The sequence below is a fragment of the Astatotilapia calliptera genome, chromosome 13 (assembly GCF_964374335.1).
Source record: "Astatotilapia calliptera chromosome 13, fAstCal68.1, whole genome shotgun sequence".
Classification (NCBI taxonomy): domain Eukaryota; kingdom Metazoa; phylum Chordata; class Actinopteri; order Cichliformes; family Cichlidae; genus Astatotilapia; species Astatotilapia calliptera.
The window spans coordinates 28,260,496-28,278,293 of record NC_137434.1 but is presented as its reverse complement, the minus strand read 5'-3'; the positions used below and the strand labels follow the sequence as shown (position 1 = coordinate 28,278,293).

The 17,798-nt window shown below is 40.1% G+C and overlaps 2 protein-coding genes and 1 long non-coding RNA gene across 3 annotated transcripts in view; 1 reads left to right on the top strand and 2 right to left on the bottom strand.

Annotated features, from left to right (window-relative positions):
- The window catches only part of LOC113035419 (uncharacterized), a 90,133-nt gene that overhangs the window by 4,884 nt on the left and 67,451 nt on the right, over positions 1-17,798 (top strand). The window lies entirely within an intron of this gene.
- The window catches only part of LOC113034663 (uncharacterized), a 57,821-nt gene that overhangs the window by 18,766 nt on the left and 21,257 nt on the right, over positions 1-17,798 (bottom strand). The window lies entirely within an intron of this gene.
- Positions 13,281-17,046, bottom strand: LOC145419640 (uncharacterized). The gene is made up of 4 exons (XM_080287866.1): positions 16,915-17,046; positions 16,201-16,618; positions 14,551-14,710; positions 13,281-13,486 (listed from the first exon to the last, which is right to left on the bottom strand). The coding sequence occupies exons 2-4, from the start codon at positions 16,540-16,542 to the stop codon at positions 13,470-13,472; spliced, it is 519 nt and encodes a 172-aa protein (XP_080143992.1). The 5' UTR covers positions 16,543-16,618; positions 16,915-17,046; the 3' UTR covers positions 13,281-13,469.

Sequence of the window (17,798 nt, the reverse complement as noted above, 5' to 3'; positions counted from 1 at the left end):
CCTTGGATCCTCATATACCCAAGCTAATTTTATCCTCAAGTTCTTTAGCACAGCCAGGTCTGATGAAATTGCATGAAATGATGAGGTTTTAAAAATTCAAATAACATGGCCTGTGCACAGAAAATGAGAGCGATATGTTTGCGCCAGCACAAAAGAATTGCATGAGAGAGACATGGGCAGAAATAGGCAGCAGAGTCTGACGCCAAAATAGTGTTGGGATCAGTAGGATGGATGACTTTCCTTCAACTCAAATGACTCAACTTGACTCCTCGTTTAGCAAACAATATTTTTAGCATTTTTTTTTGTAAAGCATGATCAAAAAGTTACCTTAAACAGTTTGAATTACTCAACATAACCTTTTCTCAGTGTTGGTCATATCAATTACATTACATTACAGTACAGTTATCCAGTTATCACCCATCTTTGGACACAATCTGATGACAGCTACACACCTGTAAAGTTTTAAGAGTGCATTTTGCATGGCTGAGTTGCTACTGTGGTGAAGACATCTGTCCACAGGCAGACAGACACATATTAGCATCTGCTAAAATGCCCAGTAGAGTAGGTGTCCTCACGTCTGGTGGGGAAAAATGGGCATGGCGTGGTAGTGCATTGGTAGTCTTTAGGTGCAACACAGACCTTTGTAAACCCACATATAGATGTTGTAGCTGTGTACTGTCACCAGAGAGAAGTGTCAGAAATATATCAAACAAGCAGCGATGTTGTCTACTTTATGTTTGTGCAGTTGTTGATCCGTCAGCTTAAAGAGAAGATGGAGGCCATAAAGAATGTTTTGTAGAGATGTGAGTGCTTCTCAGAGGGTTTTTTGATCTTTGATGTTTTTTTGTGCTTCTTCCTCTTAATGTTAAACTCTGTGGTCGTTTTTATTTCTGTTCAAGCCAACTTTTCAACTAAGCAGCATGCTAGTGTTATTGCCACTGGGCAACTACAAAGACACCATGGCAACATGCGAGTGTGTTTCCGTAGCTTCTGTATAGGTTTAATTTACATAGTGTATCTCCTTGCGTTGCCAGAGAGCTACAGAGATGTAGGAGCATACATCTTGAATGAGAGTACAGATCAAGACTTATCTCCCATTTTTTAAAAAAAGTTTGAATCCAGCCCTACAATGGCTTCCTTCTTTTGCCTTGACACACCTCTTTCTTGAGAACTGGCTAGCGAGTAACATTTTGGATAAAGGTTGAGATGAGAGGATCTGTCCAGTAAATATTAGCATATATTAGCATGTTAGCATAGCTTAGGAGCGAAACAGCTAGCCTAGCTCTGTACCTCCAGGCTGACTATACCATGTTTTTATTTTATCCATGCTACATTACCAGCATGCATTTTTATCCACCCCGATCAGCAACTTCTTTTTGAAATGTTTTATTATTTTTTGGGCATGTTAAGCTTTTATTCATGAGGACAGTAGAGAGAGAAAGACTCCAAAGGATCAACATGTCTGAAATGGTTTAAAGAGCACTCAAATTCAGGACACCATACGGCAAGGTGGAACATGGGTCGCCTGCTGAACAAGGTGAGCTATAGCAGCATCCCTCTCTTCCTGTTTTTTCAATCGTTATCGCCAGCAGATGGACTTTCTCAGATGTCATGAAAATGCAAGACTTTAATTTAATTTTTTCCAACCTCTTTCAGGACATCGTGCCCATGCTGGCTCAAAATTGAGGTTCAAAGTTCAATGCTGCGCATGGAAACAGCCGCTATGAAAACAATCTCACTATGAGGTCCATCTGGAGCTTTTAATCACATTTGACCTTTTGGTGAGATTATTTTCTCAAGTCAAACGAGTATTTAAAAATATTTTGAAACTGTGGTAAAATGTTCCAAAGCCCTAAAAAATGATCATAGGCATATGAGGCATCTAACTTTATTGCATAAAAGTACCTTGATTACAGGCATCTATCATGTAAGAAACACCTGAAACTATTATGCAAAATTCAGACCTTGTGTAATGCTTATAATAAACAGCATTTTAGTCTTATTTCCTCAGATGTTTGACACCTTTGTGTCCGACAGGTGAGCGTTTCCCTGCTGCAGAGAGAAAACACATCTCACACTGCATGCTGATATCACCCACTTCGCTCCTCTTCAAAGGAAAACAAATCACTCTAACACCTTGAATCAAATGTTTTTCTGTACCTTAATTGCTTTAAGGTGCCAAAGATATTTGGGCCTGCCGCCTGTGTTTCGCTCTGTGTTACTATTCATGCTGTCCATGAAGGTCCTAAAGCAACATTTGAAATCATTCAACAGGTGTACATGCATATCGATTTTCTGTCCTTCATCACGCGTGTGTCTGCTTGTGTTTTAAATGTGTGCTTTTGCTGGCATGACAACGACACCACGGTGACATTAATTTATGATTGCCCAGCTGTCGGGGAATTTTTCACACCTTTCCCAATATCAGTGAGGCCGGCGTTATGTTGCTATAGAAACATTGATTCCCGGAAGTTAAGTAACGCTTCTTTTCTGCACCCCACTTGGCAAAAAGGTTGACATGAACTTCCTTTTGAGTCTTTGTTTATTTGTTTTGTCCGAAGTTGCCGCTGAGGATGTGACAGCGTTTTGCCCCGGAGCTCCAGCAGCATAGCTCCTTAACTCTGGACTGTTTTATTTTCTTCATCAGAAGTCTGCATTTAGTGCCGAGTGTTTTCAGTTAAAACCACAGGTGCTGCAGACTATCTTATAAAAGCAATAATGTCCTTGAGCCGCTGGGTTATTGAGCAGTATACTCATTTGGTGCTATCGGCTATTTCACATCAGGCCTAACAACACCCAGGACAATACTACGCCATAACCCACTGCCTCTCAGCTGTTAACGCTTTAAACCTGTGTGTTTTGTGTGTGCGCGCTATAAGATTTGAGCTAATTCTCCAACAACGTGGCTCCACGCTCCATAAATTATCACAGAGGAGGACGCTGCGTGCATGATTTGTGCGTGTGTGTGTGTGACTGCGTCCGTGCATGTGTGTGTTTAACCGTTCCAAGTTCATCTGGGTTTCAAAGGGTTACATGTGTCTGCGTGTGCAAGCATGATCTGTGTGAGTGCGTTCAGCTGTTGTGACTTGCATGGCATGAGTGTGTGTGATGGAGTGAGTTTGTGTATTCGGTAGTTGTGAGTACATGGTGTGCTTCATTGATGTGTGAAACATCAGCTATGACTGTGGAGCCATCTGCTCCAAAGGGAGAGATAGAGTGCAAGTGTGTGTGTGTGTGTGTGTGTGTGTGTGTGTGTGTGTGTGTGTGTGAGAGAACGTATTTTTGCTCTACATGCATGAGTGGGTTTATGTGACAGTGCAGTGTATGTACGAGTATGTGTGTGCACTACTGACTACTTGCCTGAACCAACAAGTTGCTGCTTTTTTGTGCATGTGGGACATCAAGAAGTTTCCAAGCTGATTCCCGCTCAGCTAAAGTATCTAATAATTATTTCAACTCCTCCTCAGGATGAAACTTTGTTTCTGTCTGCTTCTGTTAAAATTTACATGCCAGCTTTTTTGTTTTGCCTTAGATGCAGTCTGTCGTCTTGAAATTGCATTCCCGTGTAACTAAATTCTTTTCACATTTGGGCTGGATTATGTTCAGAGGCAACAATTAGATTCTTTTTGAATGAATGAATGATGCATCACATGTATGAACTGCATCGCTGCCAGCGGTTTCCATGTGCGCAGTTTTTTCATTTTGATTGAAATCGTTCCAACTGAAGATTTCCCAAGTGCTGACATGTGATATGGTTTTCATACACCTTCGTGTTTACATGCACACACTCATTTGAGCTGAACGGTGTATGAGCGATAGGCTGTGCAGAAATTTAAATAAGCAAATTTCACCATTTAACAGAACATTTCACATTGTGAGATTGCAGTCTGTATGAATATAATTTCTCAGACACGTGGCTGGTATTTCAGAAGCAAAAGCAGACTCAGTCAATGCAGGCTTCACAGGTGCTAAAAAAAAGACGCAGACCTTGCATTTCTCAATTTTGAATTACATCTTCTGATTACGACATTGAATTAACTAAAGGAATTTGTCTTATTAAAAAGACACAAGTTGGAAAAAATGAAAAATTGATAAAAATGCAGCTTTGAACCACTAGTTTCTCAAGAGAGAAATAAGCAATTATTTAATATAGTGGCTTTTATTGATCAGGTGTGTGTAAAGTAGGAGCGAAATTTTGAGTTTACAGTTTTGCCAAGAATTACATGCTGTAAATTTTTTGATTAAGTAAAAACAGGTGAGTGTTTTGCAATGAAAAACCACTAAAGGGTAGTTATTCTTAGTTAGCGTATTGTCTGTCTTGTTAATGTTGGTTTATAATGGAGCACTGTAACAAAAAAATTATTTCCCCCAGGGATCAATAAAGTATTCTGATTCTGATTCTGATTACACAATGTACTAAAGCACAACAAGTGCACTGTTGCAGAGCAAGTTGTCTTCCTCCTGCTAAAAATAAAATGCAGCGTTTCACACAAAGTGGAAATCCATGCTTGGGGTGCGTAAATGTGCATCTCTTAAGAAGCAGCAACACCTGTGATTGCAGCATCCTTATTGTATAAAGATGATCCAACTTTGATGGTAGTGCACATAGAAAAAACACAAAAAAGTGAAAGAAGTTTCTATTTTCTTCTATTTTCTTAAAACATTTTGTTGTTAGTTTTCCATCTTTTGGTTTTAATATGTTTTAGCTTACAATCCAAGACACTCTGTGACAGATCAACTTTGGAAAGACATGATTTGCAAAGTCCACAAACTTTGAAATGTTCTATGAAATGTTGGTGAATCTAATCTCATCCCCATTAAATCCTTCCCTTCAAATAAAGCTGGAGCCTCTCTACATGTAGCCAACTGCAGAGATTCATGCATATATGGTGTTGTTCCATCCGCACACTGTAATTAAAGTAGGTTCCCACTGAACTATGAATGAATGAAGAGCACAATCTGCAGGAGCATGCTTTGTAGAAAGACAAAGGGAAACATCTGGAGAAATCCACTAAGATTTTAGAGGTAGTGGAAGAGATGTGGGTCTGGAGAGGGGGTCTCTCTGATAGCTGCTAGTTGTGGATCATATTTCTATTTATTGATTATTATAGATCTCAGATTCTGCAAACACTACTATACATTTATCCTTGCGTGCATTTGTACCATTATACTGGACTACAAAGTGGTTGCCACCCAAAGTCCTCCCATCTACCCAGATGACTATTACCAGCTGTTACCCGTTTAATTTAAACACACTGCTGCTCTTATTGTTGCCTGTACTGTCACAGCCATCACCTACACCCCCTAATGTCACTAGTTTGAGCCTCCCCCATCATGGATTAATTTTCATGTCTCTTATTGTTCTCAGCCAAGAATAATTGCTTTTATTTAGTTCTCGTCAGCAAAGGGATAGTATAAAGCAATTCTTGTATACAATCTTGCTAGAAAGTCCAGTAAGATGACACTTCAGAGTTTTTCACAACACAACTTCTAATTTGCATTTTACTTTTTGTTTTTTTATTAGCACTAGGTGTAGAGAAAAGAAGCTCAATCGACAGTTTTTTAATATCAAAATGTGTGCTAGGGTATGGTCACTCCGGCTCAAAGCAAAATTCAGATGACTTGAAACAGGTCATAGATGAAAAGGATCGGTTCAGTTTCAAGTTTCAGTTTGAAGAGAAGAGAAGTAGTATAGATGTGTTTTGTAGCCCAGGGTTGCTGCACTCCTTCCCCTTGGTTTTGGTTTAACTTTGTTGTATACCGATTACCATGTGTAGACCCACGCACCTGATTGGTGTCTACTTTTGAACCTTATCCCACCCTCCAATTCTTAAGTGCTTCACACTTCTACCTTCCACCATCCCTGATTTGACCGGTGCCCTTTTCCTGTGCCCCAACCACACTCCAGCTTACTGCAGCAGCTGGCTCAGAAAGGCTGCCAATTTGTCATTAGTGGTAGCTGTGATTTAGAGAGAGCAGCCTGCACTGTTTCATTTCTCTGTGTTGCCAGCCTAAGAGGTTGGAGTTACTTGTTTTGTGGTACTTGGGTTAAAATTGAATGTACCTCAAAGGGCTTTCTGATTTGCTTGAAGAGCATGCACTTGCTTGTTTGTGGTTTGGACACTCAAGGCTAGGTTTGTAAAACACAAAAGTGGAAATAATAATTTGCCAACACTTCACGATTTACGTGAAATGTCGGCATTAGAGTGGCTTCCTCAAAAGAGGTGCCTGGCAAAGCTCATGTAGCACGAGGAACATCATGTGTAGGAATAATCAGCGGGGGGCCTGCAGAGCTTGATCTGCCGTCTGCGATGTTTGTGATATATTAATTACACGTGAAAGGCTTATTTTCACATAACTGTTATCAGGGTGAATTTCAGAGAAGAGGATTGCTTCACGTGTCAACCTGTATTGCTGAACTTTATTCTCCGCCTTCATTAAATGCTTCTGCGGAAGACGGCGAGTTCATTCTGCATGACTTGACCCGGTCACATTCCTTTCCATTGACCTTACAGGTTTTTGTGCTGTCAGTGCTTTTAATTTAGCCGATGTGGCCCTTTAAGAAGAAAAACTCCCTGAGAGATTAATTTTTCATCTGAAGATGTTCTTAATGAGTTGTGGAGTGCTGAATGTTAAAGTATATATTTATGTAGCATGGCCGTTACTCGATTACCATGGAAACTGAGGTAGCATGTTGGAGGTGAGTGGGCGTCAACGCGACTTGGATGAACCCTGCAAATGTCGTGGGAGGGACGGAGAGAGAGAGATAAAGTGACAGAGGAAATGAAAGCAGATGGAGAAAAGTAAGAAAGAAACGCTGAAATGAGGTAATGTTTGGTTGCTATGAGAAGTTTGCACGTCCTGCTTTTCACTTCTTTCGCTTGTCTCTTCTCATCTTTCAGTCCGTTCCCCTAGTCTGAAAAAAACATTTGCACACTCATATTTTTTTGTCTTCACTCGTGTTGTTTTTTCTCTCCCTTTCTTCATGTTTCCTCTCATTTTCTCCTCTTGTTTCAAAAACACTTTTCCTCTGAACTCATGCATAAATCCTTCAGTCATTCTTCAAAATATGCACATGCCCTAAAACTGCAAGTAGCCACCTTAACAGTACTCATTGCTGTAGGACTCCTTGTTGATTTTTAACATTTTGCCCGCATATCATGTGCACAAATTAAAATTTTTACAGAAACTTCAGTAAAAAAGTGACCAAGTCCCAGAGGTGTGGACTCTCCAAGGACAAGTTGTTTATTTGAAGGCAGGCAGAGGCGTGGAAGTAAACAAATTCATAGGACTTACTGGTAAATTTGAAATTCCGCTAATAAACTCAGTCATTGGTGCTACTCCAGAAAGAGTTTCTTCTTTGGGTTGCCCCCCAAAACATTCCAGTGACGGTATGTCGTATGAAGACAAAGATAAAGATGTACTCATGCTTGGTGATCTGTATTGTGTCCAAGCACGTTTGAACCCCAAAGTCCAGTTAGTTTGTATTACAGCTCCTAAATTCATGGCTGAAAGAAACAAAACATACCAGATACAACAATGCTGCTGTTCTTCAACAAGCTTTTAATGATGTATAATACTTACAAAGAACAAATGGAAATAGAAAGAGATGGGAACCCTGGGTTAAACTAACCAACGAGGAAGGAAACAACAAACCAGCCATGCTATGGCTTTGGCTTGTCTCAGGACGTGCTGGTAACTCCCAACTCAACGTATACTTAATAAACAAAGCTGTAAAAACAACCAAAGGATAAAGATGTTTTTGAAGAAAATTAGGGAGGAGGCAAGTTGCTCTCCACCATTCTCCACCTTCTCCAGGATTATATTCACACAACCAGTGTTCAGCAACCAATCAGAATAAATAAGAGAAGCGGGGGCATAGTTAGGGTGGACCTGGGCGACTCCCTCAGCTGCATTCATGAAGCTCAGCTGAAAATTGGTGTGTTGATTAAATAGTAGATCTATAAATCACACACAGGTCCAAAAATGGCCCCAATTAAGGCACAAAATCCATAAAATCATGAACCTTAACAACAGGCATCCCTCTATGTGAGATAGAGAGTAATGAAGATATGGAAACTGGGAGAAAAGGGATAAAGTAAAATATAGGGAATGACCACTGAAGCAAATTCGAGCATGGAACATTAATTACAGTGTCTGTGAGGGCCAGTGAGGGAGTGGCGATAGTCGTGTTTGGGTACGAGGCAACCAACCCTAGTGTGAGTACACCTTTAGATTCAAGCACCACTTTAGTTGAATGGGATAGGAATGTACTATTTATGCTACCATTTCTTCCTCCTCTTCTTAACTTGGACTCATCCTTTGCTCTTCCACATTCTCTCTTTTTTCCCTCCCTTGTTTGTAACCTGGCTGCTGCTTTTTCCTCAGCTGCTTCTGCCCTCACCTTTGATGCTTTTCTGCTCTCTCTTGTTTTTCCTGCATGTCTCTGCACTTTGCTTGCTCTCTTCTCTTTCGCTTTACTTTTCTCTTGGTTTTAACAGGGCTTTTTGGGTTTTGTCACCCTCTTATCTGTGTCCTCCCTCCGTCATTTATACTTATGTACTAATCTTACACCCTTTTTTCTCATTTCCTCCTCAACTCTGCTTTTCATTTCTCCACTACATCAATCTCCACCCACTTCTCCCTCATTTTGTTCTTCTTTTACTCCTTTTTCTTTTCTCACTCCTCAGCACTTTTTGTTCTCTTGTTTAAACCCAATCTTTGCAAATTTGCCTTCTGCTCATCTTTTTACTCCTTATATTTACCCATGTTTAAGCTTGTTCTACCTGTTCCTCTCCTCTCCGATGAAGCATTTCCAACCTTGCTTTCAACTGATCTGTTTCTCCTCTCTGCTCACCTTTCATCATAATATGCCGCTTCTCTTATCTGCCTTTTCTCTCTTTCACCTGCTTCCTCTCTGCCTCTCCCATTGTTACCTTTACACTCCTTGTTTTCCTTTCTTCTCTGCCATCCTTTATTTCCCTACCCTCTTCTCCTTCAGATTCTCCTTCTTCCATCACTTCTCCTGCAATCTCTCCTCCATATCCCTTCCTCCTCTCATCATCTTTTCCTGTTTATTCTCCTTTTCTCTCATTTTATTTCCTTTGCTTTTTTAAAAATCCTGCTTTCTATTCATCCTTTCCTGCATTCAGTTCTCCGCCTCCTCTCCTCTCCTCTGCGCTCTTCTCCCTTAGTTTAGTGAGCAGTAAAAACAACGATAAAATAATAATAAAAACAACAACTGTCCCGTGATTATAAACCCATCTCCATCTGGATCGCTCACACCGCCACACAGACTCACGCACACACCGAGCCGAGTAGGAAGTCAAACAGAAGGCCAATAAGACACGCTTGACTGGAGGCGACTCTACAATGTGTGTGTATGAGATGGGGAGAGAGATAGAGCGAGACTGTGTGCGTGAACAGAGAGGGTATTCACTCCTGTCATTGTGTGAACCTCGTGTCCTCGCAGCCGCAGGAAGATGAGATAAATCCTGAAACATTTTTGTCGATACTCAAGGGAACGTTTCAGACTAAAGACACCTGGAGGTCAGGGAGTGATGCCGGGCTAAGTTAGTAAAAACTGATAATCAAGTGGAAATCACTGCAGTGATGTCTGGTTGTACCACTGAAACTGCAAATACATGAGTGAATGAAACATTTAAAGCATTTTAGAAGATCTTTTAACATTTAATTACTGACTTTAAGTATTTATCGTTACAGAAGCGCATGTGTGTGTTAATGTGTCACTACCGGTAAATGCGCCCAGGGGGTGGGGGTTATTTGGTGGCATCAACCCCAGTTCACATATTTACCATTTTAAAATATAAATGTCCTAATAAATTATGCTTTTTTTTTAGTATATATAACACCCACCAAAGTAAAATGATCTCCAGCTATAACATCAAAGAGATGTGCACATTCATGAATCAATACTATGATTTAATCATGTAGTGAATAGGAATCTGCATAAGGAATACTTGTGCTTTGCTGTCTTAAGCATATTTGGATGTTTAAGCTTTTAGACAATTACTTAAGTAGGATTATTTAGGTAGGATTTTGCTTTGGAGTTTAAACTGGTGTGAAGCTTATTACCTTTCATGGTCGTCAAATTTGTATCTAATGATTTCTACATTTATTTATGATCAAATATTCAGATTTCCTTTGAATTTCCTTCCTTCTAAAATCTTCTTCACATAAAAAAATGCACATTCAAACATACATGCATTTATTAATACATGTGTACAAACATGCAGATTTGATTGCAAGCATCATTGTGAACCATACCCTGAAGTCATGCCACATAACTAAAACATGCACTCAATGGCCTTTTTGTCACGATGACCTACAGAAATTCAAATTAAGCATTGGAATGGGGAAGAAAGGTGATTTAAGCAACTCTGAGTGTGGCACAGTTGTTGGTGCCAGACGGGACAGTCTGCGTATTTCAGAAACTGCTGATCTGATGGGAATTTTCCAAACAACTATCTCTAGGGTTTACAGAGAATGGTGGGAAAAAGAGAAAATATCCAGTGAAAAGCAGTCCTCTGGGTGAAAATGCCTTGTTGATATCAGAGGTGAGAGAAGAATAACCACATTGCTTCAAGCTGATAGGAAAGCAACAGAAACTCAAATAACCACTCATTTGAGCTGAAGTATGCAGAAGAGGCTACAGTTCACACGGGCTCTCCAAAAGTGGACAAGATAAGAGTGGAAGAATGTTGCCTGGTCTAATGAGTTTTGGTTTTTCAGGATTTGGCATAAACAGCATGAAAGCATGGACCCATCCAGCCTCGTATCAACAGTTCAAGCTGCTGCTGGTGGTGTAATGGTGTGAGGGATATTTTCTCGGCACATTTTGCCCCTTAACACCAACTGAGAATCATTTCAATTCCCAGCCTACCTCAGTATTTTTGCTGACCACCTTCTGATGGCTGCTTCAAGCAGGAGAATACTCAGTGTCACAACGTTTAGATCATCTCAAACTGTTTAAATTTGCTTTACTCAAGCAATGTGTACCTAATAAAGTGGCTCTTAAGTGTACATTTATATATAGAGAACATAGCAAAACATAGAGAATAGGAAAAATTGGGAGCTATAACAGGTTAGATGGGAAGAGACTATGGAGTGTACAAAAACATCAAAGTTATTCGTTGATAGTATAAGTTTGACTTTTACAGTATTTTTTAAGTGAATGTAATAAGACCTGATAAGCTTTGGGATTAAAAATGTAAATGCAGTTTCAAATTTAAGTGGATGATTTGTCACTGGAGAGGTGGGTTAATGTAAGGACTGACCTCCTCAGTGAAACTGCTGGGGCCCAGTTTGCGAAGCAGCGGTGCAAAAATATGGCAAAAGGGGCACATCTGGTCATAACTGCCCCAGGGAAGCCACAGTGGAAGACTCCAGCTGAGATATGTCAAAATCTAAATTTAAACTTTAGCCCTGAATGCAAGCTGTGATGGAAAATGTTCTTTTTGATCCAAAGTTTTAAAAACAAACCAAATAGGGTTTGCAGACTTCACCATTTCCAGGAAATTTGCTTCGAGTTTTCTATAGATGAGGAAAAACACTTTTCCTCAGCCATCATCCCAGTTTTCTGACAAACATGTGGTAAAGCAGCACCAACAGCACATGTCACCGTGACCCAGCCAGAGACTCAATATCAATCATGTCCTCTCCAGAAGTCTCCTGTCAAAAACATCTCTCCACAAAAATATGTCTGTCAGAGAGTCGACTAACACACACAGAAACACAGCTCTTTTAAACTCTCCCTACATGTAGTAGTGGACAACAAAATTTTGTGAACACATGTAATCAGATTACATTTTAATTCTCCACCATTTTCCAGGCAAACACTGTACGAGCTGTGTGGTTTTATGTTGTGGAAACTAATAATGGTGAGACTATTTGGAGTGTGCTTTGGGATAAGCGGTTTCTTTCGTGTAATAAGATTCTCTATTTGATGATCTGTATTTAACAACTTTTTGAAACTGTTTTTACGTTTGGTATAAACACATTTAAGATAATAAGTAGGAAGCACTGAAGCAAACAAAGACTGAAGAAAGCAATGATACTGTGTGGCCTCTGATTATTTTTTCCTATCTGGTCATCATCTGCTTTTTGCATAATTACTTTTGCTTTCATCCAATTAAGACATCCCGATATTGTCTGTTAAGTGCTGCTGGCCTTCCAAAAGATCATTCAAAGCATCTGAGTTTAAAACACGTGATTCCCCTGATTTTGCTAATCTCACGAAAATGTATATTTATTTGTATTCCAGTGAAACACTACAAGATAATGAAATGGAAGATGTCCTTTTAGTGGGCCATGTTGATGTGCTTGAGATGCTTTCCATGGCCAATAATTGGTGTTATCACCACTGAATATAGGTCACTATATGGGCCGCATTTCTGGCTGTTAATCATCACTTCTGGCTTCTTTTGTGTTATTCACAAGCAACTAAACAAGTAGCTCAGACATGAGAAAACCAACACAGCTTAACATTTTTAAGGCTTTTGGAAACAGAAAGCATACTAACCTAAGTACTTAAAATTCTGCTGACAGTCTGCAAACATTACCCAGTCAACACACATATGTGGGGCCCAAATAGGGAGCAGCAGGGCTAATATTTGGGGCCCACTTGGGAAACCCAACTGGGGTCCAGCTAATTTTGTCCTCAGTTTCCATGGTGGCCCCAAATGTGTTTTCCTAGATGGATTTATGCTGGGTCCCAGATAAGCCCCAAATCAGGCCCAGTTGAAAAAAATATGTGGGGCCCAGATGGGTAGAAGCAGATCTGATATTTGGGGCCCACTTGGGGTACCCACCTAGGACCCAGCTAATTTTGTCCTCAGTTTCCATGGTGGCCCCAAATGTGTTTGCCCAGATGGATTATTGATGGGACCCGGATGGGCCCCAAATCAGGCCCAGCCAACAAATGAGTATGGGGCCCAGATGGGTAGAAGCGGGTCTGATGGTTGGGGCCCACTTGGGTTACCCACCTGGCACCCAGCTACTTTTGTCCTCAGTTTCCATGATGGCCCCAAATGTGTTTGCCCAGATGGGTTAATGATGGGTCCCAAATCAGCCCCAGACAATAAATGAGTATGGGGCCCAGATGGATAGAAGCAGGTCTGATACTTGGGGCCCACTTGGGTTACCAACCTGAGACCCAGCTATTTTTGTCCTCAGTTTCCATGGTGGCCCCAAGTGTGTTTGCCCAGATGGAATTTTGGATAATGTAAGTAAGCTATAATTTAAATCACCTGTACAACAAAGCCAGTTTATCTTTTTTATTAATACTGATTACTATGAAATTTTAAAACAGTATGCTTTTTTATATAATACATTTTTTGTGTGGAGAACATGTTGACAAAAATGTCCACAGTATACACAAAACAATAACAAATAAATGTTATACAGTTTAAAGGAAAAACAAATGCAGCAAACCACAGCTTCTCACTCATTCACCAATCCATTGGTCCTGAAAGAAATTTAAAAAAAAAAGAAATTAGTGCATTTTCACAAACAAAATCAGATTTGCGATAGTACTGAAGTTGTTTTGGAGGTTGTGCTGTTCAAGTTGTTTGACCTCCTACATTGAACTCTTTGAAGACCATGAGTATTCATGGAAACAGAAAAGCTATTTACAAAATGATTTACCAAGTAGGCACTCAAAAATTAAATTAATGTGAAATATTTTACCTTAAAACATTTAAGACAAATGTTTAAAAGATGTCTACGTAGTTACAATGATAACTGGTGTTGTGGGCTGTCTCAGTGATTGGCACAGAGCTTAGAACAGGCAAGTGGTTAACCAGTTTTTTGCATGGTACAGCACCTCATAATGAACACAAAACAAAATAGTAAAATGTAACAAGGGCTACATCTACCAAGGAGAAAACAGATTCCACTTCTTGAGGTGTGTGCCAGGCGGGCGCCAATAATTTTCATGTAAATCAAAAATAGGGCCATCAGATAAATCAGTGTGTTACTAATTACACTGGAAAAAATAGAGGCTGGCTCTGGAGTTCCTGGAGCTTATTCACATTCTGTGAGCAACCAAAAAACTGTTTAGTGAGAGACTTCTTCAAGTATGCTACAAGCCAGAAAGAAACGTGGTCATTCCTGCCAGCAGCCACCAACCTCCAGAACAACATGAGCTGATGGTTTCATCTCCACAATTTGTACAGTCTATCTAAACCACGTGTCAAAGTCAAGGCCTGCGGGCCACATCCGGCCCGGCATACATTTATATCCGGCCCGCAAGATCATTTTATATAGATGTACTATTATTGTTATGCATGGCCCGGCGATATGAGGCGCTAATAATATACAAACTACAGATCCCATAATGCACCGCTGAAGCCTCCTTGCTGACTGCTAGGCTAACTGGGAACATTCCCGCGTCAATCAAGTCAAACTTCTGTTATTGCGAAGCTAGCCGCTCACAATGGTGGAGAGAAAAGTTGATTCTGAATGACTGCAGCTGTAGTGAGCATCCGTTATTCAAACATCAACAAAATATCTTACAACTAATGAACTTACCATATAGCACTTCAAAAACTTTAAGCCCTCGAAATTCCCGCTTTCCATGGCACCCAACGAAGTTATATTGCCTGGAAAGAGCATTGTCCATAATGAAGGCCATCATTCTTCTTGTGGCTTCATCAACAGTGCTCCCTCTGATCTCTGCCACAACAGAAACCTTAGGACACGCAAGGACAATAATTTTACTGACAGTAGTACCATCAGTCACACCTAAAAGAAAGCAAGCACAGCTACACAGTAATTAGGCTCTATAATATTGATGCTAACTGACTGAGAAAGAGTTAGGTGTCAAAGTCAAACACTGTCTGATGTGAATGCAAAGAGCTAAATGATTCACCAAAAGTAATTTCTTAAGTTTTGGGTTTGGCATGGCACAACTTATAACTAGGTAATGTTTGGAGATAGGGCTGGGCGATATGACCCAAAATTCATATCTCGATATTTTTTAGCTGGATGGCGATATAAGATATATCTCGATATATTTTTTTAAAGCCATAAAGTAAGAACAAGAAGAGAGTTCTTAGTCAAAGCTGTGTCCCAGATGTCACACAGGCACTTTTATTAACATAGAGCAGATGTACATAAAATTTACTCAAAAATAAATTATGAGCATTTATTAAATAATAATGCTCCATAAATAAAAGAAAACAATGTTGTTTTTGTGCATAACAAAAAGCTCACAATTGTGCAGTCAAAATGTAAACTAAAAGACGCTGAGCATAATAACAAAGACAGATTTCACAGCTGCTCTGTTCCCAACTTGTACTGCGTGACTGACAGCCTGGAGTTTGAAATCCGCTTCGCAACCACGTCTCTTAACAGGTGCCATTTATGGTCCTTATACACAGTAGGGTAATATTACGTTGAAGCACAGTACGTATCACTCCGCGAGGCTCAGCCGTAATGCTCCGACAATCCATCAAGCGGTGCAGCTCCGTAGCTTACCAAAGTCGTACTAAAACATTTTTTGACAGATTGCTGAGCGCTGTGTACCACATAAAATCGGTTCGCGGCCATCAAGCACAACCAGAATTCATACATAAGGCGCGCTGTCAACTTTTGAGAAAATGAAAGGATTTTAGTCCGTGCAGCACCTCTGGGCTGCATGGCGTTAGCGTGGTTAGCTCGTTAGCGTGGTTAGCTAGCTAACACATTGACGCCGTCCAGCCCCACGCACGGGGCGATGCGCAGTAACTCGTTAACGGAGATTTGCCGTGTCCATCTTGTCGCTTCCTGCAGGTGAAGCGATGGGGGAGGAGGGGGAGTTGTGTTCAGTGAAAGAGAGGCGAGGCCGAGTAACGTTGCGTAGAGACGGAAGTGGACGAAAGAGAGGCAAACTTGCGGCTCCACAAGTATAATTATAACGTAACATAGACTATATCGATATAAAGGATATTGTCAGATCTTATATCTCGTATAAAAATATATCGATATTTTTTAAAAACTCGATATATCGCCCAGCTCTATTTGGAGAAGTTATTTTATTAACAAAAATAGCAACTTTTGTTCAGCTCTCCTCCCACTCCTTCATTGCACTGACCATGTTCGAACAAACAGCAACTTTCCTTGATCATAACTGCTAGCATGAAACACAGACTGATTGAGGCATTAATCATTGAATATTGTTATTACATCATTATTATTTACCACTTCTTTTAGGAAGACAGGGTCTGCCAGTTTTTGCTCCAGTGCTGCCACATCTGCTACTGTCCGGATGGGAAATACAGCACCCTCGGGTAATACTGCAGCAACTGGTCCATCACGTTGTGTAAGGAGAGACTGTAGCATTCGACTGTGGACCCTCTGAGTGTCCTTAATGTCTTCCAGGAGGGTTAGAACACCTACAAACATGCTCGTATTGGTGGCTTGTAGAAGTTGTCTTGGAACTGGTTGTGAAACCACAGGTGAAGGAGTTGAGGGTTGTAGCGGCTGAACAAATGGATGAGTGATGTTCAGGAAGTGAGTTTCACTTGAATGTCTATTCTCCATTGCTGATGGTGGTGAGGTCTCTGGCTGTTCCGCAGTGTTGTCCCAATCCTCATCAGAGCTCGACGGGATCACTGGCCTTAAAACAAACAAACAAACAAAATACAACAAACATACACACACAAATAAATAATAATCCAAACACATAATTTAGGGTACTGGTTAGTCCTACAAACTAAAAACATTAATGTATATAATGGCATCAAAAAAAAAGTCTAAAACAATTTTTTAAAAGTCAACAAGTTATAAAGCGCTATTTTGAAATCATATCTGAACCTGATGAGCAGCAAGGGTCTGCTAAAGAAACTGTCAGGTTTTTTTTCTTCTTATAATCTCAATAAATTTTTGCTTTTAAGGTGTTTTCAACACAATTACCTCCTTTTCCGCTTCCCTTTCCCAATCTGCTTCCAGAATCCAAATAAATTCCACCAAGGAAGGTTTCTAATGGGAAGCAGGAAATGCTGTCTAAAGGGCCAAACTTCCGTACATCTTGAGCTAGGTGTATTAAAGAATGTATATTATAACCAACAAAGTCAAGACCATAAATCAAAGCAAAATCTTTCACAAACTGCTTCAAAACATCCTCTGCATAATCACAGTCAGTTATCAATATACAAATCAGGACTTAGAAGAATTCTTGTAGATACAGATAACAGTATAAAGTATCTATACATTTGGCTTGGTATATTATTCAGTAGAACTGGGCTTGTGTAAAGCAAAACTTGTCTCAATTCAGTTGCTTTCTACGTGCTAATTTCAATGAGAGACCTTGGTTTTCTTGCAAAACTTTAAGGAAGATATTGCCTGACAGAAACCATGAATGCTGAAATCAGTTAGAATTTGCATAGACTGTCTGCATTTTCGGGGACTTTTTAACCAAAGATAAATAAGCTTGCGCATTACCCCCATATCCCACACCCAGCTCGTTCAAAGTGACACCCCAACCTGGTGCTCTTTGTTGGCCATAGCACAAAGTTTCATCAGTCCTTTAGTCAACATAAATTTCATGATAACATAATCTTTAGCATGTTCATCGCAATCGTAGTGCTCTTCCTCAAGTGTTTTATTCTCAAAAGAATCAGAGTACAATATTAAGTCCTGATGATGCTCATTTTACTGTGAAACGAAACTAAAATGTTCAACAACTTTCTGAGCTCTTTGTCCTCTGAGATTGCTCCATTGCTTTCTGAAAGACAGCTCACAGATTCTGAAGCTCCAGGTTTCATCACTCTCCAATCAAAATTAAAAATTAACTGAAC

Excerpts from the sequence above, each read along its gene's own strand:
- LOC145419640 (XM_080287866.1), bottom strand. The coding sequence starts at position 16,542 with ATGGAGAATAGACATTCAAGTGAAACTCACTTCCTGAACATCACTCAT. Across the intron at positions 14,711-16,200 it reads CTGTCTTCCTAAAAGAAGTG|GTTTCTGTTGTGGCAGAGAT; the intron begins GTAAATAATAAT and ends GCGTGTCCTAAG.